Source organism: Oncorhynchus nerka, linkage group LG28 (genome assembly GCF_034236695.1).
Source record: "Oncorhynchus nerka isolate Pitt River linkage group LG28, Oner_Uvic_2.0, whole genome shotgun sequence".
Taxonomy (NCBI): domain Eukaryota; kingdom Metazoa; phylum Chordata; class Actinopteri; order Salmoniformes; family Salmonidae; genus Oncorhynchus; species Oncorhynchus nerka.
In genome coordinates this window covers 78,658,658-78,678,657 of record NC_088423.1, presented here as the reverse complement: position 1 = coordinate 78,678,657, position 20,000 = coordinate 78,658,658, and the positions used below count along the sequence as shown (strand labels likewise).

Genomic DNA, 20,000 nt, shown 5'->3' with positions numbered 1-20,000 from the left:
TTGTGCTCGACAGGCCACCGATAAAGAATAAAAACATGTCTCGGCATGCCACTCAATGCACAATAGAAAGAGACATTAGGAATTCATTAACTGTAAGCAAATCTAATCCAGAGCTGGTTGTGCTGGCAAGGATTCAACCTGTCTGTATAGATCCCAAAAGAACAGGCTAAAACCTAACAAACACAACTATCACCTGTCCTTGTCTTGGGGACAACACGGTGTTGACTCCCTATGTCCATTATTCATACTTTAGTGCATTATAGGAAGCCGGTCTATCTGCATGTGAATTCAACCAAGGTCACCTTGGATCTTCATAATGGAGGCCATTTTTCTTTTTCCTTTAATACCTTATACTGACATTTTTAACTCTTGACAAGTGGTGTCTGGAAAGCTCTCCATAAATAATGCATTTACAATACCTAGTAAATAAACATGGGGTACAATCGTTAGCCCTCCTGGCCACTGAGTCTAATAGAGCTTTTACAGCTAAGGTGGCTATTCAGCTTAATGCAGTCCTCACTGCTGGGAGGACATTTCATTCATTAGCGCAGTCACAAGCACTTAGAGCACTTTAAGGACCAGTGACAGAGAGGACGTAGCAGGGGTGGGAGGGCGGTAAAGCCGATGAGTATGGCCACTGTGGCGGGTTCAGGCACGGAGACTGAGATGGCAGCCCAGTTAGGCAAAGTTGTGATCAACTTTTGTCTGATTGGATTTGAGGGCAGCGAACCCTGATGATGATATACGTTTAATGAATGTTTTGTTGGGGGACTGAAAGAGGCATGGCCGGCGGAAGGAGACTCTGTCATCGTCTGTTAGGACTGCTCTCTGGCCCAGTCCACAGCTTTACCATCGCTCAGTAGCAAATATGGCCTCTGGACTAGCACAACATCACACAATTATCTAAATGACACTTTCTGACTCATTCATCACTGAATCTAAGAGGATATACAAAGTCCAGTTTAAACAATTTCAATGTTAATGGTGTAGTAACAAGTGTCTACATTGTAATAGGTGAAACAGAGAGGATTCTCATGCCCTCTACCATTAAGGTCAGCAAGCTCAGTCTTGATCCATCATCACAATGAGATGAGATTCCTGACCAGGGACATAACAGGGAGGACTCAGAATAAGAGTCAGAATAATGGCAGCAGATGGTGTCTAGCTCTGCTCTGAAGACTCCAGTGATCCAGACCAGTGGAGGGACTAAAGCAGGGTGGATTAGGAGGAACAGTTGTCTCCATGATACTGTAGCTTAGATAAGTGATATATTTAGCTCATCGCTGCTTTGTCTTACATTAGCCAGGTCATTAAGGCAACAAATGTCTCTCCTCCTGGTTTGCCCGTAATGGGTTAATCCTGCCCGTTCAAGATGCTCACAGATGCTCTCTATAAACACTGACATAGATTATGAATGGTAACAACAGTTACCCGCCTGCCCTACACACTGTACTCTGTAATATCCCTTCTGATGTGCAGCAATCACACAGTCATCTCTACTGATGGTGTCAAGCCTCCACAAGGACACTGAATCTCTCCATTCCAGCAGTTTACAGACGACATATTGAACTTCGTGAGCCTCTTGTCTTGTTCTGTGTTCTCAGAAACTAATTTCCTCCAACAAGGGAGTTTATTTAGGTGGTGTTGATGCATGGCGCATGAGGCAGGGCCAGGCTCTTTTATTAACAGGAGATGAAAACAGCTGTACTGCACGTTGAAGCACTCTCTCCTCCCTGCGCTAACATACGGCCCTGGATTACCAGCTGCACTTGACCATTTAAATTACTGCAACAACCGGCCCTCACCAGCTGGGGCTCATTACCATAACGCCCGCCTTCGCCATAAAGGGCTCCGATGAGCGCGCCCGCCACGGAAAACAACCCCATCAGAAACCAGAGACACATGAGAGATGTCCTCTGGGCCGAGGGAAAGGTATCATCTCCGGAAAAGTCAAGGGTATGAAACTAACGATACCATTAAGACAACAGGGGAAGAAATACTAGTTAAGACACTGTTTTCACTATTAAACACATAAGTCAACAATATCATAAATAATGAATCTGAAGAAATGATTGTAAATCTAATATCTAACATTGCTCAAATCTAATATCGTTATTAGTAATATTAGAATTTGGATGACCTATTTAAATTAGGAAAATAAAATATTGGGATGGAGATTGCTATCTACTGAATAATCCAGGATAGTTGATACTGTGCAAAGACCACCAAACAAACACTTTATAAAAAGAAAGCAACAAATGATTTTTAAACGAACGGACGTCTAATTTATTCGTGTGATGTAGTGCTTAAGCTAAGAGTTCCCCAGACGCTGAATGAGACACCAGCGTTCCCAGGGGGCTCCAAGTCTGATTGCATACTACACTATACTACTAGTGCCGTGCTAATTAAGAATGGGGGAAATGTTGTAGCGGCTCTTTCAAACATTTGTTTTTCCGCTGTGAGTTCTTCTTACAGTTTGCAGTCTGGGGGAGAGAGTTGGGGGGTGACAGAAGGTTCTGTGGGGTACTGTGAGATACCATATAGGACTAGGGAGTGGAGGGTTACCATAGGGTGACAGAAAGTGCTGTGGGGTACTGTGAGATACCATATAGGACTAGGGAGTGGAGGGTTACCATAGGGTGACAGAAGGTTCTGTGGGGTACTGTGAGATACCATATAGGACTAGGGAGTGGAGGGTTACCATAGGGTGACAGAAGGTTCTGTGGGGTACTGTGAGATACCATATAGGACTAGGGAGTGGAGGGTGACAGAAGGTTCTGTGGGGTACTGTGAGATACCATATAGGACTAGGGAGTGGAGGGTGACAGAAGGTTCTATTAAGTGCATTTGATATGTGAGGAATTAAATTGGCACATGCATCCCTGTTAATAGCCAGGACTCATTTTGTCTGTAGGTGTAGTTGACTTTGACTGATGAATGCGTCCCTTAGTGAAGAGCTTTCTGTGTTGAAGAATATAAAGGTAATGTTCCTGGCATCAGGTCAGTGGCATGTGTTTTACAGCCTGACAGTTTGCCTTGGCAGTGGGGGGAGACCACACTTAAGCTGAGGTGTAGTGCCACCCACTCTTTGTCACTGTGGAAAGGGTTCAGAACAAACTGGAAACACAGTCACGTCAGTCCTCCCTGCCTCTGTCGGTGTGTGTCTGGGTGTGTGTGTCTGGGGTGTGTGTGTGTGTGTGTGTGTGTGTGTGTGTGTGTGATTAATTAAAAGAGAGAGTGAGTGGGAAAGAAAAAACTAAAATGATAGAGAAAGATAGAGGGAGGGAGAGGAAAGGTTTCACGCCATTTCAAAAAGAAAGCATTCATACACACTCCGTCACACACTCACTCCCTCCCTCGCACGCGCACACACACACACACACACACACACACACACACACACACACACACACACACACACACACACACACACACACACACACACACACACACACACACACAGGTACTTAGTGTCCTACCATCTTGCTCTGTCTTTGTCATCTCCTCCAGCTTCTTCTGCTTCAGTGTGTCCACCACGTCGGCCAGGCTTCCTTTGCGGCGCTCCGGCGTTCCGAACGCAGATCCGCTCAGCAGGTCGCCGCGCTCCCGGGCCCCCTCCTCAGGCTTGTGTGGGGAGGTTGAGTTATTCCGGAAGGAGTACAGGGAACATACTTTATTGCTGTCAGATTCCTGTAAGAAAACAACAGTTGGGAGGGGATGGGGAAAGAGAAAGGGGGGTGGATTTAATCATTAGTATTTCCCTTTTGTATTCTCTCTGTCTCTGAGTTTTATCGGCTGTTGACAGTTGATGTAGTCAAATGCATTGATTGCTAGTTCTTTGGTGGCCCAGGGCGATGTGGCCATATCAAATGACTCCTCTCTGGCTTTCATACAACAACAGCTCCTATCAAATGATATCTGGCAAGTGAAAATAGTGTAGTGAAATGATGAGGGACACTTTCAGAGGGCATAGCCATAATGTGTGTGTGTGTGTGTGTGTGTATGTGTGTGTGCGTATGTGTGTGTGCGTGCGTGTGTGTGTGTGCTCAGGCACTACTTTACCTCCGGAGAATCTACACAGAGAAACCTCCCAACTATAATTTCTCAAATTGCGTTTGAGTGTACATTTGTGTTGAGGTGAGTGCTGTGTAATTTGTTCATTTTTGAGCGGAGGCCTATTCTCAGCTGAGTGCTGCGGGCCATCGTAAATCTGTGTCCTGTCTCAGGCTGTTGTTGTTTTTGTGTCCCACCTGTGTGTGGTTTAGTATTTAACTAAGGGTCCTGTCTGAGACTGATGGCTGGGTGCTCTCTGTACACGGAAAAGGAGCAGGAGGAGAGAGCGAGAGAACTGGGGTCATGGCTTCTCAGACACAAGGCTGTTTTAATTATGGCTTGCAGAGAGTGCAGAGACAACAGGTAATTCTGCTGTCAAGAGTTGAACCCTTTTACCTCTGCTCTGTGTGACATGTATACCACTGCCTGATCTGTCATTTAACAACAAAACAACACAATACCTTCAACACACACATAAAGGAGGAAGCCATTCTACTGAAGGACACACAGATAACGGTGAAAGTGAAAACCCAAGAAAGGAAAATCAAGAAGGTAGAATGTTGAGAAGTGGGTGGGATTTGCTGATATTCCCAAAGAACATGGAGTGATGTACAGTACACTGGGCATTCCTGTTGCAATCTTTGAACCAAGCTTAATATCCTCAGACAGGCAGAGGAGTCAGAGAGGTGGTTCGGTTCAGTACCAGGGCCCGGGTTGGCGTGACAAGGTCTACACCGAGCGCTGGGCGGGCAGGATGGGGGTGATTATGCAGGGGTGGCTGTGGCTGTGCCAGGGCCAGTGGAGGGTGCTTGTGGGGAGTGGAGCGGCGCTGGGTTAATCAGCTGGCGCAGGTTCAGGGCACAGCCCACACAGACGCATGGCACAGCAGTGGAGTCAGGTAATCAGCAAAGGCAACACTTTCAGCCTTCTTACCGTCTGCCTCTCTCCCCCCTCTCTCTCTCTCTGTCAATCCCTCCTTCTCCCCTCTCACACTCCCTCTCCCATGTGCCATCTGTACCAAGTCAACTTGAGCTGACGGGATCTCGACACTTCACTTTTCCAACTTCAATGTTTACAATTGAATGGTAAAAAGTCATTGTCATGCAGGGCCAAGGCCATGGCAATCCACAGCCAACTGTGATGTGACAATGGTGGGGAAAACTAATAGCTTTGAGGTACATTTGTGTTTGTCTTTTTATAATTAACCTCCAGACTTGTCATGGCCCCATGTTCTAGTCCTCCTTCCTTGACCTCATGTCGCTCCTCAGTACGAAACCACAGCCTGACACCACCATCCATCTGATAGATTCTACTGAGACTAGAAGCTCCATTAACTGGCAGTGTTCAGGTTTACAACCCTTCAGTTCTCGTTGTATTTTATGTTCAACGCAGAACAATCAACCAGAACAAGATCATTTTACATATTGTTACTACATATGTAATATATTGGCTGGTATTGCTCAAGGCAGCAAAAACTTTCGTTTTTCATATCTGGATAAAATAATAATAATTGAAGTAATGATAAATTGAAAAGGATTTGACATTATGCAAACTAAATGCAAGCATTTCCTCCCTCAGATCCAAAATGAATAGAATTAACTTTTCATACGGATCCTTTCATTCTATCAAGAGGCTGTCGAGTGATTGCAGTGAGTAACAGGAGACAATGCACAAAACATTCTTTCAAATGCTCTAATTACCTTCATCACTAACGGCCCTGTGATCCAATTAGAGCCTGTCAGAAGAGCGGACCACCTGAGCAATCTCCTGACTGTCATTTACATACTGGACGGCAAGAACAGTGTCTCCAGACCGCCCAGCATCCTTGGAAAACAAGTCGGGACAAAGGGGCTGGGATGGGGGTGGGAGTGGGACGTGGGTGGGCAGGAGGAGTGGGGGGCAGGGACTCTCTCCCAGCAGCCACTGCAGTGTGGAGCGGTGGCCCCTGGAAGGCTACTTCAGAGCCCCTCTGGGTCTCTTTACTGCAGGCCCGTCTGTCACAAACAGCCACCTGCCTCCCCGGCTACAGCCCACAAGTGCCTCTGCTCTTCTCTCCTCCGCACACATCAAAGCAGCTCCACAGATTGTCTGGGGCCTGCTGCAGATGTACACAACAACACATATTGTGGGAGATGTTTCTTTGATGACAAATAGAATGCAGCCTGTAGAAGAAGCGTTGCAACATTCGTTCTGTCTTAATTTGTCATACTGTGGTATTGAATTTTTATTGGGATGCTGTGTAGTGTAATACACGTTTTTATTGGGATGCTGTGTAGTGTAATACACGTTTTTATTGGGATGCTGTGTAGTGTAATACACGTTTTACTGTTGATGTCACTGGGTCTGTTCAGCCTAATAATAACCTGTGTTATAGTTGGTTTGGTGCTGCCTATCTGAGGGTCCCAGGGTCCCTACGGCTTCACAGTATTAGAGACAGTACCCGTGGCTGGGAGGAGGAGGGAGGGGCTGGGCATGTGAAGAGTTCCCTTTTACAAGCACAGAACAATGGGTGGCTGTTGAGCCTGTATCTTGGCCCCAGTGCATCCTGGTCCAGAGAGAGCCTCCAGTGAGGGAGTCAGGCGGCTGGGGGGCTGAGGGGCCCGGGCAGGCCCTCTAGAACAGATACCCTCTCAGAGACTTTGTTCCACTGTCGTATTGTCTCCCTATTTATAGTTTCATCAAATCTGTGTGTGACGCTAAAATGCAACTCAATACGTTGTTGTCCTCTTCTTTTAGAGTGGGGAGGATCTCAAGACACTCGTGAGAGCTTAGACTTCAAAGACAAGTGCTTGGCAGAACGCATGGTCTTAAGTCCGAGGGCTCTGTTGTGACCGTGTCCTTGTGGGAGAAATTCCTCTCTGTTAGGGCACAGTGACAAGACAGTTTTGTGTGTGTGTGTGTGTGTGTGTGTGTGTGTGTGTGTGTGTGTGTGTGTGTGTGTGTGTGTGTGTGTGTGTGTGTGTGTGTGTGTGTGTGTGTGTCAGGCTTACTCACACTCAGAGGCTAGACAGTGGTGAAAGTCATTAATGGTGAAGGTCACCAACGGAAAATTCAGAACATTGTCTGGAGTCTACCTCACCCCTGACAACGTTGGAAAACAGACCACTGTTGTACAGAGACAATAATACGGTACCCTCTGAAACCTTCTGATGGCTTGCCTGTCACCTACAGTAAATAGTGAATGGTAAACTGAGTCATTACAGTAGACACTGAGTATTACAACAGTAAGGCAGCTAGCTATAGACCCTGTATCAGATAGATCCACAAAAAAACTGCTAAGACATATAACTCTTCTTTCTTCGGGATGTATGTATTCTAGGAATTACAAGATGTATCAATGATTCCTCATTCCTACTTACATTATTATTATTTTTAATTAGCAGTTGTAATATGTCTACTAGTCAACTGGTCTACAGGGTGGTGTCTCTCACCATGCGCTGCTGGGCTGACACCATGCTGTCCCAGTCACTCTCTGGAGGGACACTGCTGAGGGGCTGCAGTTCATCCATGGAGCCCTTGCTGTGGAGCAGGCTGTGCAGGGGCAGCTGGGGCGTCCCGTGGGCCTCGGCACTCTCCTCCTTATCCCAGGACAGGTGGTCCTGACTCATGGCTTCCTCCCCATCGGCGACGGAGACAAACGGAGAGGTGGCTTGCTTGGAAGACATTATTCTGCTGTGGAAGAGAGAAAGAGAAAAGAACAACCGGTCAGAAAACTTCCAAGCATCATAGTTAAACGTCAGACAGTTTTATGACCCCAGGACGACAAAACAGCTGATGTCAAATTGTATTTACGACAGGTATGCTGGATGTTTCACCATCCTCACATCAACCTACACATGTTGGTGCCCAGAAAAACAATGTTGGACCTGACTCAAAGTTGGAGAAATCCTATCAATGGTCATGTGGCCTGCTGAGGAGGTGTGAGAGCAGGCCATGGGGCTTCTCCTAATCCTTTGCTTAATGTAAATGGTGGAGATGAGCCTGGAGTGGTGCCTGTGTCTGGGCCAGGCCCAACACTCCCTCCCTCCACCCAGCCAATGATTAGGCCGCTAAGAGGGTTACTATACCACATAACATGCTCTCATTGAAGCTCTAACACAGCCCCACATAGTGTCCCAGTCAAGCCCCAGTCAATAATGACCCTAGATAAAGGTAAACATGACAACACTACTCTCTATCGCTCCAAATTCAGATAATGCCTTAAACCGCTTTTGTTTATGATAAACAATTATAAGGAGATGACGAGTCAAAGTAATGTGCTTTGTCCTCTTCTTAATTAGCAGAAGAGCCTTAATTGATTGAATTGAACAGTTGACAGAACGATCCTGCCACCAAACACAACACCAACCCCAAGCTGCTTCCTTTCTACTTCCACTCTCCAAATTAGCAAACGATTAACTTTTCAGTGCTACACTATTTCTCCAGGCCAATAAATCCTACTTAAGCAGCTTGGAAATCAGATCCTGGCAGTGGAAGACAGAATTTTAAAATCTGTTACCCGCTTTCATGAATATTACAGTGAAGAGTGTACTTGACATATCAGGTGCAAAGAAAACAAATGTTAATACCAATTTAAACAGTGTTGAAATTGTTTTATGTAGCTTAACATTTCCCCTCATAGAATCTTACAGCTAATTTAGCCTTTTCTTACAATTACAATAAGGCCACCCTCATGCTGTGACCTACAATGACTGAAATGAATACTGTGTCAGAAAATCTAATTATGTGATTGGTATTTACAAGATAATCATATGGCATTCCTACTGATTTGAAGTGGGGGAAAGGAGCCAGTCCATATTTATTGGTAATTTTCTTTTCCCCACACCCCTGATCTGCCTCTATCTAAGCTGCTGGGTATTTAACAATGAAAACAGCATGTGAGCCTCAAGTCTAGGTCTCATCTCTGCTGGAGCTTCTATGCCAGGGAAAGGAAGGGATGAGCAGGGGAAGACAGGGAGAGACAGGGGGGGAGCTCTGGGTGTGAGAAATCTGGCCCACTCTTCCACAGGGTCACTGTGACGGAGGTTTAGCCGCCCCATTAGCTAGGCTATGGCTGGAGGAAGGAGACAGAGAGGTGGGTATTCTAGGTCAAGGGCTGTGGTGTGATCGTGTCCTTGTGCTGCCTGCTGGGAGGACCATGAGACAGACAGACAGACAGACAGACAGACAGACAGACAGACAGACAGACAGACAGACAGACAGACAGACACACACACACACACACACACACACACACACACACACACAGACGAGAGGAAGGCGAGGTTATGGAATCAGCTAACCAAAACATCAGCCAACTCCACCGTACCTCACCAGACTCTGCCAAATGAATGGCATGGGGTTCACAGAGGGCTCAAAACAAACTTGACACAGGGAGAGATTAACACACAGTTTGGTGTTAGAATAATCTGATCAAGAGTCTAGGTGCTTCCACACTCCCCGTACGTGAGGATTGTGCACATCGCATGCCGCTGTTAGGCCCGACAGCGCTCAGCAGCCTCAGCTCCACTAAAGAATGACACACACACAGTGCTGAACAGCAGAGCAGACTGGTACTCTCAATGTGAACTGTTAAACACAGTTCATTAACTGAGTTCAGAGCCAGCACATTACTGTATTTCACAAGGCATTACAATAAAGAGTGTTGAAAACACATATACGTATTAGGACATCCAAGTCTAACAGGCAGGCGCACACACACACACACACGCACACGTGCGCACGCACACACGCACGCACACACACACACACAGAGGCATGTAGTTATAGATCAGTATTTTTGGTGATGGTTAGGGTGAAAATGGCAGGCCACGTTAATCACCCAGGCCCCAGCAGCTGTGTCAACAGGGCCAGTCTGACAGGTACCCGTAGCGCTGGGAGGGAAGGAGCCTCACTCTCTCTCAGACCAGCCTGTGTTGTCTTCTGTTTTCTCTAGAGAGAGCCAGCTCTCAATTTTATTCAGACAATAAATTGTTTCCTGTAATTATATCAAATAGAAAATGGTCTCTAAATTGAGAGTGTTAATTGAACATCTAAATTAAGAGCAAAGTTCAGAACTTGTTGCATGTTGAGAGTGATGGTGTGCTGTGAGGAAGATGGGGGTGGAGAGAGGTTTGAGAAGGGGGGGGGAGGGGTCGAGTTAGGAGATTCCACCACATTTTTTATTCATGCATCCAAAAAGCCCGGGCCTCCAGCACAACAAGCTCCTGTCTTCAATGGAGTGCGAGAGTGAAACAAAGCACTTCTTTTGCATGACACAGTAAATCAAGTGGTATTATTTTACTACTAAAATATTCAGTCTCTCAGGCACTTTTACCCCGGTCTCCAGCCATCAGTCAAGCTGCTGAGGCGTGAGGGAGACAGAGTGAACAGGGCTGACTCCATCCTCCTGTAACATGTGTCTACAGCAATCTTGTTAGAAAATGCAACAGATCTGCGGCAGGCTCCGTAACAGTATTTGTCAGTGGGTTAATAATTTATTAGCAGAGCTGGGAGGGCTGCGCTCAGCTAAAGAGAGCACAGAGCGAGGGTGCCCCACCCCCCAACCTCTCAGAGGCCCTATACAATACCAGCTCTCATTATTGAAGGGAGAGAGAGGGAGGGATATTGCAATAAGTCTCAGAAAATGTCAGAGGGCAAAAATATGTACATTATATAGTCCCCAAAGCCTATGCTGGGATATAATGGTACACAACGTGAGCGTTTGATTCCAGAATTGTTTGAATTAAACAATAAAACAATAAGGTGTTTCGTAGAGTAGGAGAGCAGCTGGGGTCCAGGTCGACAGTGGTGATTGTGAAACATTGAAAAACAGAGTATCCAAGGCTCTGGTGAGACACTCATAAAAAAGGCTCAACAAAACAACCCGTTTATACATTGTATTCTAACTACACTGCATTCTGCACTGCTGCTATTCCTTTACCCTTATCGATAATGTAATGTGTTGCTCTAGTAATGAAGCCCAATATGTGCCTTTGTGTACATTGAGCAGTGAGAATATGGCAAACTGCAGAAGCCTCTCTGGTGTGAATTCTTGACAAGCCGTCTCCCCTCATGCTTGATTACACAATAACAATGGACAGCTAACAAACCAAACTAATCAATAAGAGCATGACATGTTGCCTGCCTTCTCCCAGACAAAACCCCAGTGACTTTGCAGAGGAAAGAAAGAGGAAAAAGGACTGTATATAGTTGAAGTAGGAAGTTTACATACACTTAGGTTGGAGTCAATAAGACTCGTTTTTCAACCCCTCCACACATTTCTTGTTAACAAACTATAGTTTTTGAAAGTTAATCAGGACATCTACTTTGTGCATGACTCAAGTAATGTTTTCAACAATTGTTTACAGAGAGATTATTTCATTTATAACTCACTGTCTCACAATTCCAGTGGGTCAGACGTTTACATACACTAAGTTGACTGTGCCTTTAAACAGCTTGGAAAATTCCACAAAATGATGTCATGGCTTTAGAAGCTTCTGATAGGCTAATAGACATAATTTGAGTCAATTGGAGGTGGACCTGTGGATGTATTTGAAGGCGTACCTTCAAACTCAGTGCCTCTTTGCTTGACAAAAATAGAACTGTTTGACCATAATGACGATCGTTATGTTTGGAGGAAAAAGGGGGAGGCTTGCAAGCCGAAGAACACCATCCCAACAGTGAAGCACGGGGGTGGCAGCATCATGTTGTGGAGGGGCTTTGCTGCAGGAGGGACTGGTGCACTTCACAAAATAGATGGCTTCATGAGCTTCATAAATAAATAAATAAAATGTCAGAGCAGCTCACAGATTACTGCACCTGTACATAGCCCACCTATAATTTAGCCCAAACAACTACCTCTTTCCCAACTGTATTTTATTTATTTATTTATTTTGCTCCTTTGCACCCCATTATTTTTATTTCTACTTTACACATTCTTCCATTGCAAAACTACCATTCCAGTGTTTTACTTGCTATATTGTATTTACTTTGCCACCATGGCCTTTTTTGCCTTTACCTCCCTTCTCACCTCATTTACTGACATTGTATATAGACTTGTTTATACTGTATTATTGACTGTATGTTTGTTTTACTCCATGTGTAACTCTGTGTCGTTGTATCTGTCGAACTGCTTTGCTTTATCTTGGCCAGGTCGCAATTGTAAATGAGAACTTGTTCTCAAATTGCCTACCTGGTTAAATAAAGGTGAAATAAAATAAATAAATAAATGAGCAGGGAAAATTATGTGGATATACTGAAGGAACATTTCAAGACATCAGTCAGGAAGTTAAAGCTTGGTAGCAAATGGGTCTTCCAAATGGACAATGACCCCAAGCATACTTTCAAAGTTGTGTCAAAATGGCTTAAGGACAACAAAGTCAAGGTATTGGAGTGGCCATCACAAAGCCCTGACCTCAATCCTATAGAAAATCTGTGGGCAGAACTGAAAAAGCGTGTGCGAGCAAGGAGGCCTACAAACCTGACTCAGTTACACCATCTCTGTCAGGAGAAATGGGCCAAAATTCACCCATTATTGTGAGAAGCTTGTGGAAGGCTACCCAAAACGTTTGACCCAAGTTAAACAATTTAAAGGCAATGCAACCAAAAACTAATTGAGTGTATGTAAACTTCTGACCCATGTGATGAAATAAATAAATGTTGAAATAAATCATTCTCTCAACTATTATTCTGACATTTCACATTCTTAAAATAAAGTGGTGATCCTAACTGACCTAAGACAGGGAAGTTTTACTAGGATTAAATGTCAGGAATTGTGAAAAACTGATTTTAAATGTTTTTGGCTAAGGTGTATGTAAACTTCCGACTTCAATTGTATAGCTGACAATACTGGCCACATTTAAAGGATTAGGAGTGAAGGCTCATATGGCCTGGAATGCTTTGAGTCTTGAATTGTTGCCACTGATAATGTTTCATCACGCGACAACCTCTGTTTAATTGGTTAGCATTAGAGGACCCTAGGTCTTATGACTGGGCCGTGTGTCTGTGGCTATCGCATTTCCTCCTCTATCGTAACAAGCTCTGACTTTCAGCCCGCTGTCGCTGCTCTTTCACACTGCTGACCTTTTATAGACAATGGTGATAAGTAACTCCACACCAGCCCCCCTCCTTCGCCCCTTGCCTCGCCCTCGCGCCACACAGCCCCCACGCCTCTTCCCTCTTCTCCCAGCCTTAATCACAGGTCACTTCAGCAGAAAAATATTAGCCCCCTTAGCCCCCTTACCCTCAGACACCACCACCCAATTTTGGGAGGGAGAAATAATGAAATAAGTTGTTAAAACAAGAGGACCATTGTTTGAGGACATAACGATGGGAACGCTGGATATGGCAACAAGCCGCTTTATGACTGAGCTTCAGGTTTCCATGGGTAACGAAGTGCAGGTATACACACACACACACATACACACACACACCAAAATGCAGAAAATAAAAGGTATAAATGAAAATGATTTGGGGAAATATTCCTTAATGGAATCTTTTGACTTTCTCTAAAGAAAAATCTAGTTATTTGAAAACAAAGGCATTTCAACAGAAACTGACAATTGGGTGAACATCTAAAAAGCATGACGTCTTTAGACAACATCGACTGGAACAAAGTTATTAGGTCAAATATTAACATTACATCATACTAACAATGGAAAACAAAAAAATGCAGAAATTAGCGGTTATCGCAGGCCAGCACAAGTGCCATTTGGTGCACTTAATGAAATATCATTGTAGATGTAAATGCATTACACACCATGCTGCTGAAGGCACTGTGAGAACATGGTCAGAGCATCACTGTCTACACAAAGACGATACAGGCTTTACTCCAGAGCACAAGTCAGGGCTCACACACATAGTGGGAGAGAGAAAGAGGTCATATAAGTTCTAGTATTCAATTTAGTTTAAGCAATCTACAATACATTAAAAAATATATAAAACATTTAACTCATTTGAGGACTGAAGGCCATATTTCTTTACATTTGAAAATATCTTTTGAATTTTCTTTCAATAGACATTCAATATTGTCTATCTATTACAGATACTGTAGATGAGCCTGAGACTGGCTGTACAAAGTACAAAGGGAAACTATAACAAATACATTCAAAAGTGATACAAAGGTGGAACTGTAAAGTATTTAGATTTTCCAGAAGTGTGTAGAGAGATATTTTTCTGTCTTCCTCTAGAGGTCTTTGTAACCTCCTATTCCCCCACTGTTGTCCCAGGTGACATAGCAGGGATCCACAGGGTCTTCACCTGGCATAATAACATGTTGCTCCCTCACAGCTCCCAGCTGGGAAATGACTGACACACTCACTGCCGTTTAGCACAATTAAATGATCGCCTTCCATTGTGACTGTGTTGTAGATGAGCCTGGCACCCCATACATAAACATATAATAATGATTCAGCTTCTACCGCTCTCCTTCCCTCTCTGTATAAAACACACACACACACGCACACACACACATTCCACAGCAGCTAACACTACCTATGAGACCCAGTAAATGGAAGATTGATGGAGAGGAACTTTACTTCCTACTGTAAATTCTAAAACAGTTACAATATTTGAAGATAAACTCATCTACTGTATGAGGATGATGAGATGTGAACTCATATTCTTTTTGAAGTCTATTTCACAGTTTATTTATGATAATCAGATTTATTTGACATTATGTAGATTTTGTGGATTCTACAAACAAATGGCTCTGCGAGACATTATAACTTTTTTTGGAGAGAAAAAAATATATAGATGTTCAAATTAAAAGTTCAAATGAACATTTCACTTCCATGATATCTATTTCAGACAATAATATAAAAATGTAATCCAAGGAGAAAAATTCAAGTGGACAAAGTAATTATGGGTAATGATATTAAAAATATAGAAAATTGCTGGGGAAATACATACACCCTAACAACGTAGCTGGAGAGAGTTGTCCAAATTAATGTGTTTAAATTGTTCCTCTATAAATGTTGACCTTCCCCCTTCAAAAAGTCAACTCAATTACACAAGCACTTCATCCCCCACTTCACTCACTCTCCTGATGCTTTCTCTATTAGAAACCAACGTAGTTACTCTAAAACCCACACTCAAAAAGACAGCCACCCAGAGCAAATTAAGCAAGCCTCCTCAAGTGCACACTTTAGATATAGAGCATAGCATCCGTAATTACTTTGCACAGTAAATTATTTGCAATAATATCCTGTTGGAGGAGCCGTCTTCCGTCTCACTTTAAACACTTGTGCAGCTGGATTAGTTAGACAGCCTGGTTGGTGTCCTGCCCCCCCTTGCTAGCTGCTAGGCAGAGCCTGACAACAGAGGCTGATGCAGGTGTGAGAGCTCTGAAGTGGCTTTGTCTGTCTGTCTGTCTACCCAGTGAGGGTCGAGGAGCACACACTCACAAACTGAGCCGCTCGTCTCCACCGATGGCCCCCTCCGCCATTGGTCCTCCTCCTCCCGATCCAAGAGAGACAACTTCAGCGCTGGATGGCATAACACCTCCTCAGTTCACCAGGAGCCAAAGGGGTCTCTGTCTCTGTCTCTGCCTCTCTCTCTCTCTGTCTCTCTCTCTCTCTCTCTCAAATGCACAACCACACACACTCACGAACACTCGCTGACCGGCCAAGCGTCCAGTGTAGTCCTTTTCCTGTCTGTTTCACAGTACTCTGTCGCAGATGGCATCCACGAGGAGAAGTAGAGGACAGAACTAGAGGACAGCCAGGAGGTGCACACATAGGAGCAGCACCCCTAATAAAGAACAGCAGAACTACTGCACAACCTCAGAACTACCACTCTCTCGTCCAGCTAGCAGTCTGGCGCTAAAGAGATTGAGAGGCAAGAGAAGTTACTTGTTTTTTCCTTCCCTCTCTTTCTCGGTCTCTCTCTCTCTTACACTCCCCTGCTCTCTCTCTCTCTCTTACACTCCCCTGCTCTCTCTCTCTCTCTTACACTCCCCTGCTCTCTCTCTCTCTCTTACACTCCCCTGCTCTCTCTCTCTCTCTTACACTCCCCTGCTCTCTCTCTCTCTCTTACACTCCCCTGCTCTCTCTCTCTCTCTTACACTCCCTGCTCTCTCTCTCTCTCTTACACTCCCCTGCTCTCTCTCTCTCTCTTACACTCCCCTGCTCTCTCTCTCTCTCTTACACTCCCCTGCTCTCTCTCTCTCTCTTACACTCCCCTGCTCTCTCTCTCTCTCTTACACTCCCCTGCTCTCTCTCTCTCTCTCTCTTACACTCCCCTGCTCCCTCTCTCTCTCTCTTACACTCCCCCGCTCCCTCTCTCTCTCTCTGAACGTGTAGAGGTCTGGGCCTTCTGGGTGATGCAGTTCCCAAAGTACCTTCTGTCACTGCCACTGCAGTTAAGCAAACTTTACAGCCAGTAAAGCCATCAACCAACACAGGCTATTCGCTGAGCAACAGTGGAGCTTTGTGGCTCCCCTCCCAGTTGACAGTAAGTTATGAGCCCTTTGTGAGTGCAGGGGAAGGAAAACAGAGATCGGAATTTGGCAGGAACATAATAATACAGAATTCTCCTGTCTGTGGAACCTGAAGTTTTCATGGAAACAATCAAGCATTGTTGGGGTAAAGAAAAGCGACTGACAGATGAAATATAGTGGGGGGCCCTTTTAGGAAAACATTCAACAAAGTGCCATTCAGGCCAGGTCCTTTCTGTCATTTATAAAGATAACTTCTATGCACTTGAGAGTTTAGAGCAAAGAGTTCCGATTGAACAAACCAAGTGTAACATCTCCCACAGTCCACAGTGCACAGGGCTGTGGAGAGGACTGGGGGTGCCAAACAAGTAGGCTGGGGGGCTGCCAGGCATCACAAGGTTCCTAGAGATACACAATGAGTATATAGGGGACAGAGGGGGAGGAGAGAAAAGGGGCCCCTGAAAAAATGCAGAGAGCCGCGCCAAAAGAGCAGGAACAATGGCTAATTATGAAGGAGTAATTTTGCAGGGGGACAGAAAAAGAGAGGGACACTGGAGACACAGAATGGATTATGAAAGCGGGGGGGGGCTCAGTCTGTGGGCCTCAGTCTTTGGCCTGCTCCTTATGAGGTCATCACTGGCAGCCATTGCCCAGAAAAGTTTGGTTGGTACAACTGCCGTTTGGACATCTGGAATGTCGGCACACAGTGGCCTGCTTTCTCCGCAACTATCCTGATTCTTTTCTTTTCCAAAAATAGGACACTTCGCCAGCGCTGGTCACTCAATTTGGAAAATGTACAACGTCTAATGAAAAGAATAGCAGTTTTGTTCTCTTTCATTCTCATCGCATAAATGGATTTCTGCAGGAGGGGGGGGAGGAAATTACCTACAACGCTGCTTTGATTAAGCGGCTCTATTCTAGGGATTGGCTGGACAACAGCTCATTAGTTACAGTTAGTCCCACCCCTAATTCTTTGGGGATTTGTTTTCTTTCTTTCTTTCATTCTTTCTTTCTTTCTTTCTCTGTCTTTCTCTCTCTCGCTCATGAATTGAATTGAAATAATTCATTGAGCGCGCAAACAAGGCACACAAATGTGTCCACCTTTGTCACTGGACGTTTTTCTCTATCTTAGTGCCTTGTATGTTCTCTGAGGGACTGAGGGTGAGAAAGTGATGCCTGGCATAAAGGGAGGGAGGGAAAGGGCCATATTCTGAGAGTGGCAACGTTTCATGTGACACGTCAATCGGAAAATCAAAACAAGGGTAGTTCATTTGCTCCACCCAGATGAGACCATGTAGAAGGAACTGATGAATAGAGGTCAGGCAGGCCACACCTCACAGATTTATGATTAAGCCTTATTATGTTGGGAAACTGACATTGATTGCCGATTTAAACCACTGAAACCAATTCATTTGCCCTTGTTGAATAGAAAGCATGGTCAACAGTGTGTAACGCTGTGACAGGTCGGACGGGAGGGCCGAATAAAAGTGAGCGGCTAAACGAATGCTTGGCAGCCGGCTCTGTTTGGAGGTGGTTCAGAGTTATCCTGCTGACTGACAGCCCATACAGAGAAATAGAGGCTGCAAGGAGAAACGAGATCTGAGGAGCCAAACCAGAACCACCTGCCATTGATCTGAGTAATTGCCCAAGAATTTGGTTCACAGAAGACATGTACAGCCCCTGTTTTAGCAATGCTTCACTCACAGAGCGGCACGGAGAAAACCACTATAACTGAATGGGAAACACAGTCTAATAAAATCAGGGGGCTGACAGACATGGTTGAAGAGAAAAATGTGCAGTATATGCAGTCTGAGAGAACAGGCTCTGTACAGGATTAGCCGCTGACTGATACAGAAAATGTCTCACCAGTGGGCTGTTAACCATGTGTCTGACCACTGATACTTCGCTCAAACTCACACTGCATTCATCTATTTGTCAAGATGCCAGATAAAAAGACATGGTAGGCCTCTGTCGAAATATAAATATCACCACAAATGATAAACTCACTGCAATCTATTACCTACAAAAACATCAAATAAGACTCCTTTCTGCCTGGTCAGCAGTGAGCAGGTTTTGATGTGGAAATGGGGCCATTATTTCTCCTCTCACTATCTCCATCACAGCCCCAGGCCTCTGGTAGTTTCTGGTAGTCAGAGGCAGTCATGTTGACTAACACCTTGGTGGGAGAGGTTTCTCTTCTTTCCTAGCAGACGCAGACCACGCATGCATCATGACAGGCTTTCAGAATGAAATCATGAACTAAATTGCTTTCTTAAAAAACCACAAGTGTGAGCCAGGGGTTTGTGTCTGTGTCTGGCCGGTGGCCACGTCCCTCTGGTTCCCAGGCAGCCTCTCAGGCAGCCTCTGCCCGGCTCCCTGGCTCTGTTGTGGTTCCCTGCTACCGCATTCATTACGCTCAGCGCAGCCCGGCTCAGCCTCAGACTCGCTACACTGTGGTGGGGCTCACTCACTGGACCCGTAGGAAATCATCTGGTCATCTCAAACTACTCCTCCATTTCAGACGGCTCCGCTCCGCACAAAGAGGCCCTTTGTCCCAGGACGTTCATGACCATCCTTTAGATCTCAATCAGTGAATAAATCAAAAACATAGAAACAAATCTGCTTTTTTAGCTGGGGTTTTAAAGTCTGAATCCCTACTGTGACTGACATCACATCATGACACAAAGTCGCAGTTCCTAACAACACTTAATTTTTTAAACATCATTAAAATAGCATTCTGATGTGTCTAGCTGTGCCATGGAGGTTAACATTGTATTGCTATATCTCTTACAAACAAACGTTTAAAAGACTAGTTCCTGAAAACGGAAAGCTGGGGGACAAAATCAACTGAAAAGTCAACATCCTAAAACACACAGAGAGAGAAGGACACGTAAAAGTATATTATGCAACAAACAGAAACAGAAGACAGGGCCGTGGTCTTTGGAAATACTGTCTCTATCTGACTCAAATAGACTCAAATAAGCAGCAAACAGAAACAGAAGACAGGGCCGTGGTCTTTGGAAATACTGTCTCTATCTGACTCAAATAGACTTAAATCAGCAGCAAACAGAAACAGAAGACAGGGCCGTGCTCTTTGGAAATACTGTCTCTATCTGACTCAAATAGACTCAAATAAGCAGCAAACAGAAAAAGGCAAATATCTGGTGAAGGCCGGACAAATAGTGGAAAGTGATTGTAGCTGAGCTGTAAGAGAGGATAACGAGCCGCCAGTCCCCCACCTCCCCCCGCCCCGTCCTCCGCCCCGGCCATCCGCACTCCGCCCCCGCCCTCCGTCTCGGCCCTCCGCCCGGCCCTCCGCCCCGGCCCTCCGCCCCCGCCCCGGCCCTCCGCCCCGGCCCTCTGCCCCGCCCTCCGCCCCCCCAACCCTGGCCCTCCGCCCCCCCGCCCTCCGCCCCGGCCCCGCTCCGCCCGGCCCTCCGCCCAGGCCCTCCGCCCAGGCCTCCGCCCCGGCACTCCGCCCGGCCCTCCGCCCGGCCCTCCGCCTCGGCCCTCCGCCCCGGCACTCTGCCCC

General features: G+C 45.5%; 1 protein-coding gene across 1 annotated transcript in view; it reads right to left on the bottom strand.

Moving 5' to 3' along the window:
* The window catches only part of LOC115119519 (transcription factor SOX-6-like), a 165,918-nt gene that overhangs the window by 86,319 nt on the left and 59,599 nt on the right, over positions 1-20,000 (bottom strand). Inside the window, exons 5-6 of the mRNA XM_065012573.1 lie at positions 7,485-7,725; positions 3,480-3,690 (exon numbers count right to left, since the gene is read on the bottom strand). Coding sequence (XP_064868645.1) covers positions 3,480-3,690; positions 7,485-7,725 — 452 coding nt within the window. The remainder of the gene's footprint in view (positions 1-3,479; positions 3,691-7,484; positions 7,726-20,000) is intronic.